An 8,230-nucleotide genomic window follows, 5' to 3' on the forward strand; every position below is an offset into this window, starting at 1 on the left:
TGGACGGGACATACTGTAGAAACCACCTGAAACATCTCTGGTCACAGAATTCACTGGGACAGGATCATCTATGAAAATGCTCGAACTACAGGTGAAATTCTTAATCTCATGATTAAACTGAGGGAACATAGACACACTCCCAAAGTTGGTCATGTCCAGAACATGTGTGGATGATCAGCTGGAGACTAGTTGCCATGGTTACTGCTTTTACTCAGTAATCTAGCTGTGGTGTGTGTGCTGCAGCTGGTTCCTTCCTCCATGTTACTAAATGTACATTTTAAACATGATGCTGCTTTTAAAACTACTTTTTAAACATATTTTATATTATATTTCTTCTTACTTACACTTCTTACTTCTTCTTACTTTGTATTATTAATTTTTATTTAATCATATGAACATGTTTCTGTTCTGCACCACAAACCTGATTCTGGTTAGTGACACGTTGGATCCAGCAGGTGGCGCCACTGCTACTGAGAATCATACATCTGTGTGTGTGTGTGTGTGTGTGTGTGTGTGTTTGTGTGTGTGTGTGTGTGTGTGTGTCCATCCAGCTCAGCTCCTCTTACTGTGTTTTATAAATACAGGAACGAGCTAAAATTAAGAGGCAACGATAATGTAATTCATTTTATAATGAAATTTATTATTTATGACTTGAGCGTGATAGTCTGAAAGTTTTAATGATTTAATAAGAAGACGAAAATGAAACACTGAGACAGCAGAAGTACACACACACACATATATACACTGCATGCTGAACTATTGTTACAAATGAACAAAGTTACTGTACATTGAGTTAAACCTCACTGTCAAATTAATTTTCCATTAATGACCCAGTTTGACTCTAAATGTTAAATAATCTCTCCTGGCTGCCGTCAGTCACATGATGACCTTTGACCTGAGGCCATCTGCTCCATTAAACTGCTGTGAGTTTAATCTGATTGTAACATTAAGTCTGATTTAACTGAACACACCCGATACAGAGAGACAGTCATCGTCCTGTTCCTCCAGCAGGGGGCGATGGTGTATTGGTTGTTATAGTTCAACAGATTATACTCTAATTTATCTCAGTGTATGGTGTCTCTTCTTGTTCCACGTGCCTTTCAGCTTTGAGCGGCTGCTTCAGTAAAGCTTCAGTACAGGAGGAAAAAGATCATGTGTTCTTGTTTCCAAAGTTTTTGTCTGCTGTATTACTGAACACACATTTCAGATAATTTTTTTTTTTTTTTAAGATTTTTTCTGGCATAGATAAAATGACAGGAGAGAGAGCCGGGGATGACATGCAGAAAGGTCCGCCGGCCAGGACTTGAACCGCTGTGTACATGGTTGGTGCTCTTAACCACTCGACCAGCTCTGTGCAGACTTTGAGTTTATGTGGTAACTTTCAGTTTGAAGGTCATGTGAAACTTCTGAATGTCTTCTTTGGTGTCTGTTTCCACCGTCTGCTCCACAACATGACGGACGTCTCTCTTTAGACCAACGTAGAACCGCTCCACCTCCTTCAGCTCAGCCTGACGTCGCCTTTTCACATCTGGACCTTCCTGCTGAGCCTCTGTCAGCATCTTCTGGTACTTTGACTCCACAGCTTTTATTTTAACCTGCATTTCCTTCTCATAGAAGTCTCTGAGCTCTGCCTCCCTCTTATCCAACATCTCCACCACCTGCAGGTAGGTGAGGTTGGAGTAAAACTCTTCTCTGTTGTCTTCAACCATCTTCTCCACCTTCTCCAGCAGATCCAGGACTTGACTTCGATCATTTGCTTTGTCATTGTTGAGGACGTGATATCTGTTCTCCACCTTCCTCAGGATGGACTGCAGCTCTCCTCCCGCCTCCTCCAGCTGTTTCTCCACATCTGGTCCGGTTCTGTCATCCTTGGTGAAGAGGATGATGGTGTACTTCCAGGCATCCTCCCCAAAGATCTGCTCCACCTGCCTCACTGCGTCTCGCTCCTCATTGGTAAAGGGCCCCACCTTGATGACCAGCAGGATGGCGTGGGGCCCCGGGGCCGACATGTTGATGCATTTAGAGATCTCTCTCTTAACGAGGTGCTCAGGTAACGAGGTGTCGAAGAGACCAGGAGTGTCTACGATGGTCAGCTGCCTGTCAAACACCTCACCGCTCTGCTTACAGCACTGTCTGGTCACTGAGGAGAGAAAACATGAAGCAACAGTTAATCAGTGTTTTTACAGTCTAGATAGATAGAACGGGATGTTGTGGATCGGTGGAAGGAATACTTCGAAGACCTCCTCAATCCCACCGACACGCCTTCCGGTAAGGAAGCAGGGCCGGGGCACTCGGGTGTGGGCTCTCCTATCTCTGGGGCTGAGGTTGCCGAGGTGGTTAAAAAGCTCCTCGGTGGCAGGGCCCCGGGGGTGGATGAGATCCGGCCCGAGTTCCTCAAGGCCCTGGATGTTGTGGGGCTGTCATGGTTGACACGACTCTGCAGCATCGCGTGGACATCGGGGGCAGTGCCCCTGGATTGGCAGACTGGGGTGGTGGTCCCTCTTTTTAAGAAGGGGGACCGGAGGGTGAGTTCCAACTACAGGGGATCATAGTCCTCAGCCTCCCTGGTAAGGTCTATTCGGGGGTGCTGGAGAGGAGGGTCCGTCGGATAGTCGAACCTCGGATTCAGGAGGAGCAGTGTGGTTTTCGTCCGGGCCGTGGAACAGTGGACCAGCTCTACACCCTCTGCAGGATCCTTGAGGGTGCATGGGAGTTTGCCCAACCAGTCCACATGTGTTTTGTGGACTTGGAGAAGGCATTCGACCGTGTCCCTCGGGGAGTCCTGTGGGGGTTGTCCGGGAGTACGGGGTATCGGACCCCCTGATACGGGCCGTCCGTTCCCTGTATGACCGGTGTCAGAGCTTGGTCCACATCGCCGGTAATAAGTCGGACTTGTTTCCGGTGAGGGTTGGACTCCGCCAGGGCTGCCCTTTGTCACCGATCCTGTTCATAATCTTTATGGACAGGATTTCTAGGCGCAGCCAGGGTGTGGAGGGGGTCCGGTTTGGTGACCTCAGGATCGGGTCACTGCTTTTTGCAGATGATGTGGTCCTGTTGGCTTCATCAGACCGTGACCTCCAACTCTCACTGGATCGGTTCGCTGCTGAGTGTGAAGCGGCCGGGATGAGAATCAGCACCTCCAAATCCAAGGCCATGGTTCTCAACCGGAAAAGGGTGGAGTGCACTCTCCGGGTCGGGGATGAGATCCTGCCCCAAGTGGAGGAGTTCAAGTACCTCGGGGTCTTGTTCACGAGTGAGGGAAGGATGGAGCGTGAGATCGACAGGCGGATCGGTGCGGCGTCTGCAGTAATGCGGACTCTCTTCCGTCGTGGTGAAGAGAGAGCTGAGCCGAAAGGCAAAGCTCTGGATTTACCAGTCGATCTTGGTTCCTACCCTCACCTCTGGTCATGAGCTTTGGGTCGTGACCCAAAGAACAAGATGGCGGGTACAAGCGGCTGAAATGAGCTTCCTCCGTAGGCTGGCTGGGCTCTCCCTTAGAGATAGGGTGAGAAGCTCAGTTATCCGGGAGGAGCTCGGAGTAGACCCGCTGCTCCTCCGCGTTGAGAGGAGCCAGATGAGGAGGCTCGGGCATCTAGTCAGGATGTCTCCCGGACGCCTCCCTGGTGAGGCGTTCAGGGCCCGTCCCACCGGTAGGAGACCCAGGACACGCTGGAGAGACTATGTCTCTCGCTTGACGAAGTGGCTGGGGAGAGGGAAGTCTGGGCTTCCTGCTTAGGCTGCTGCCCCCTGAGACCCGACCAGGATAAGAGGAAGAAGACGGTACGGCTAGATAGATAATACGGATATATATCAGTCAAAGCTTGTGAGGGTTTGTTACCTGAGGACTGACTGACTGCAGCACTGAAGGCATCTCTTCCCAGTACGGTGTTCCCACTGGAGCTCTTTCCTGCTCCAGTCTTCCCAACAAGAACCAGCCTGAATACTGCAACACAGAAACACAAAAACACCCTGAAACACTGAAGCTGCACTGATGATCACCCCCTACAGGAAACTGTGATAACAGTAATTAACAAATTCAACAAATCTCCACAATGCTATTGAGAGCTTCAATTATTTTGCTCCTGAAATGTGTGTGTGAGCAGCTGCTTGTTGTGCATTTGGTGTGTTGTAACTGATGTCATAACATGTTCAGCAAGGATTCAAGTGCATTCATTTTGATTTGATTTGATTTTGAAAATATAGTTTTTGTCATATGCAGGAAGTCAGTACAGATTAAATTAATTAATCCAAATTAATCACATTATTTTACTTTGATTGAGATTTTACCCATATCCTACAATTTTACTGCAAAAAGAGAACAAATATTGCAAATCGAATTTCAATTTTTTTTGAAAAGTTGTGGCAGAATCAAACATTTTTGATATCCGTCATCACAAAAAACCCTCCTGTAATGTACATTGTATATAGTAATTCTGTTGCTAAGTGGAGATGTTCTATCTTTCTGATCAGATCTGTTCAACAGAAACAGAGACACAAGAAACAATAAATAAATAAAGATAAAAATAAATGTGACTGACAGTTTCTTTGAAGGTTTGAATAGTGAAGATGATGTCTGTCATCAAACAAACAAGCTGCTCTATGTGAAATGTCCTTCTTTGTGTTTCCTGTTTTCATTGTTGTTGAGTGTGTTGCAGCTGTTCTTTACATACTGAATACACAAACAATACAAATCCATCATGAAATATTAGGGTTAGGGTCAGTGAGGGTCATATTCTGACAGATGTTGGTGATGTTATGTAAAACAAATGTGTTTCAGACCTGAAGCAGGTGCATCCATGCTGTCTCTTCTCTGTCTCAGTGGAGCTGTGCAGAAACAGAACAAATGAAGTCATTATTCACATCAATCATGAATTTAAACAGAATCATAAAAAATATGATCCAATCAATCAATGCAGCCAGTATATCAACACACACTGTGTTAAAAGCTTACTTTAATTACAAAAGGAACATTTAGAGCCCACAGATCTTCATCAGGCATCATTCAATCATCATCACAAAGCAAGACATGTACAGACAGACAGACGCAGGTTCATTCATTACACAGAATCAAGCTGCTCTAAAATCAGACCAATCAGAGGCAGAGCTGGACAACACTATCTGATACTACCAGCATACCTCTGTGAGAACGGCAATGAATCACATGAAAAGACGAGCTGAATATACAAAGACAATCCAGAAAAGATCATAAAAACTACAAAAAAAGGTTTAAGATCAAAATCAAAGTTTAGGCCCTTAGTCTAAAGGCCTGATATTGAATTGTATCTGACTTCTTTAATAATGTTTTTGATTCAGTTGCCCTTATTAGTCTGGTAAAGTCTTCAAATAAATCATTCTCTGCCCCTCAAACATTTTATAATATATTATTTATTTATTCATTTATTCCGTTAAACAATTTTCCCAAGATTCTTTTATCCAGATTCCTAAATATTTAAAATATTATTATCTTTCTATTTTTCCTCCATAATGTTTTCCTGTACTTTAATTTTAAATCCTTGAAAATCTAAAACACCACTGTCCATGTTATATAGCTTAACTATAAAATCTATATTTCTTCCCCATTTTTCACAAAATCCCATCATGTGCAGATAATGCAACACAATAAATCTCTCAACACAACTAAATACTGAACTGGACTTGAATGAATTCATCACACCAAATATTTGGATTATTTTCTTTCCTCTTACTGACATCACTTTATCCTTTAATATGTTTTTGACCCATGTATTTATTCTCTCTCTCATTCCCATAATTTGATCATGACATGGCAGATTAAGTTTAGATTCTTGTAATTTAATCAGTGGTGTTTACTCAGAGGAGCCGACATTTTGTTCCTGTCTCTCTGCCTTTGCATGTTGTGTTCTCTTCTTATCCGACATGTTGAATTGTTACTTCCTGTTTTGTGACTGTGAACCGCCATAATCTACTGTGTGGTTTCCGTTAGGCCCACGTTTGACTTCCTCTGCAGTTACTGCGCTTAACTGTAACATTACTTCTCTACATACAGACTTACCTCCACACTTTCCACATCTCTGTTTGCCTTTACACACATTAACAATATGTCCATACTTCTGACATTTATAACATCTGACTAGAGCAGGAATATATTCTCTAACATTAAAACTCAGTTACCACTACTTCTCCTTTCTGCGTGTTTCTGAAGGCCTGCAAACTTTCAGCTTCCTCCTTTTTTCTATTGCTTTAATGCACACTGATTGAAGACTCATCACTTTACCTATCATCTGGTTATTATCCCTCCTCCGTTCTCTTCCTTTCCCACTACTCACATTCTGTGTCTGATCAACCCTTTACCCTACTTAACCTATTTATTTTCAATACAAGTTTAATATATTAATACATCATATTAATTAACACTGGACAAAATAACCTTAAGGATTTTCTCTTCTCATCACCACTTTTTACAGAAACGATTTAAGAGACTTCTGAAATGATTGAAATGCAGGATAACTGAAAGTAAAAATAACAGAACAAAGAAAGGAAGAAATGAAAACTTGCCTCTATAAACTTATATGAGGTCTCAGTAACTCATTGAGTATTAATGAATCAGAATGTGTAACTATAGTAATAATATAATCACACTTTCAGTCAGTCTGCAGTAAAATCATAAATAAACTGAACTTACTGTCTGTCTGAGTCGCTGCCATCGTTGCTGTTGTCTGACAAGATCTGTCAACAGGTCTGTTTTTCCTAGGATGGTGAAGTCATGACTGCCCTACTCTGCCTCTGATTGGCTACCATACAGGCTCTAGGAGATGAGATTGGTCAGTTAGGATAGGAATGTCAGGGTAAGCCAATCAGAGGCAGAGGAGATGGATCATAACTTTACCATCCTAGGAATAAAACCCTAACCCCCAGGTATCCTCGGCACACTGACAGTTTTCTCTTTACAGGTTAGTCTGATTTATTTCTGTCTTTAGTGACGTTTAACATGTTTAATATTTACATCTTGTTAACATGTTTCAGCAGCTGCTGTTATTTATTCTTTTTATTCAGAATTAAATGGGATTAGTCTGATGAACATTTTCTAACTTCCTCATATAAAAGTTTGATGATTCTATTCTATTATATGATAATTGATCATATTTCTATAGTTTTTACTGTAATGTCTGACCATGTTCACTTTTTATCAGTGTGTCAGATTTAAAGTTGTTTTAGTTTCCTGTAATTGAATCAGTAACGTTCGCTCAGAGGAGCCGACATGTTGTTCCTGTCAGGTTAGGGTTAGGGTTACGCCGTCTTTAACATGCTGACAGCCGCCATTTAATATCTGATAAGTTACTTTAGTGTTTGGTTCAGTAAAGTGGAAATAATGAATATAATCATTCTGTTCTCAATTTAAATTTTATTTAACTGAATATTTTCACAATTAACAAAAATAAAGAGAAACAACAAAAAGTTAAACATTAAAGCCAACAGGTACAAATATACCAAAGTTTAACATTTAAAAACAGGAAGTTCAACATGAGGAAGTTACTGTAAGTGCCTGTGAAAGCAGGCCGAAGTCAGCAAACACAATACTGCAAGGCTTCCTCCATTCAGATGTTATAGTCTAAGAATTTGAATTTGAAAAATATTATTTGAATAATATTCAATAATATATTATGTTACTTTTTTGAGAAGTTAATGTTTTATTTTGAATTTCAATACTGAAAAATTAAAGTGAATCATTTTAATTCAATGGCTTTAAATTTCAAAATCTGGTGAGACATTTGCTTCCATAAGTTTTATGCTTTCTGTCATTTTATTTCAGGCATTTCTCAGAAACACCACTGAGTCTTTCTAACGTCTCTGTTGTCTCTGCAGGTTCTTTAAACGTGGATCCAGGTCTCACCATGGATCCAGGTCTCACCATGGATCCAGGTCTCAACATGGAACTAGGTCTCACCGTGGATCCAGATCTCATCATGGATCCAGGTCTCACCATCGTCCTGCTGGGACACTCCGGAGTGGGTAAAAGTGCTTCAGGAAACACCATCTTAGGACGTCCAGCGTTTGAATCTAGAAAGGCTTTCATATCAGTGACAAAACAGATCTCTGAGCAGACAGGAAGAGTGTTTGGGAAACACATCTCAGTGATTGACACTCCAGGAATATTAACCTCAGAGCAGGAGATCAGGACCAAATGTGAGGAGGTCATGTGCTCCTTCAGACGTAAACTGTTCCTGGTTGTGATGAAGATCGATCGGTTTAC

General features: G+C 42.1%; 1 protein-coding gene across 1 annotated transcript; it reads right to left on the reverse strand.

Annotated features, from left to right (window-relative positions):
* Positions 1-1,367: 1,367 nt before the first annotated feature.
* On the reverse strand, positions 1,368-6,683 carry LOC128371688 (GTPase IMAP family member 4-like). The gene is made up of 3 exons (XM_053332065.1): positions 6,662-6,683; positions 3,839-3,943; positions 1,368-2,140 (listed from the first exon to the last, which is right to left on the reverse strand). The coding sequence occupies exons 1-3, from the start codon at positions 6,681-6,683 to the stop codon at positions 1,368-1,370; spliced, it is 900 nt and encodes a 299-aa protein (XP_053188040.1).
* Between the last annotated feature and the right edge of the window lie 1,547 nt (positions 6,684-8,230).

The sequence above is a fragment of the Scomber japonicus genome, chromosome 13, assembly GCF_027409825.1.
Source record: "Scomber japonicus isolate fScoJap1 chromosome 13, fScoJap1.pri, whole genome shotgun sequence".
Lineage (NCBI taxonomy): Eukaryota > Metazoa > Chordata > Actinopteri > Scombriformes > Scombridae > Scomber > Scomber japonicus.

What these genes read in the sequence shown, in the direction of transcription:
- LOC128371688 (XM_053332065.1), bottom strand. Translation starts at nt 6,683, where the DNA reads ATGGCAGCGACTCAGACAGACA. An exon ending in GGCAGCGACTCAGACAGACA is followed by an intron (nt 3,944 to 6,661) that starts GTAAGTTCAGTT and finishes TCTGTGTTGCAG; the next exon opens with TATTCAGGCTGGTTCTTGTT. An exon ending in TGCAGTCAGTCAGTCCTCAG is followed by an intron (nt 2,141 to 3,838) that starts GTAACAAACCCT and finishes TTCTCTCCTCAG; the next exon opens with TGACCAGACAGTGCTGTAAG.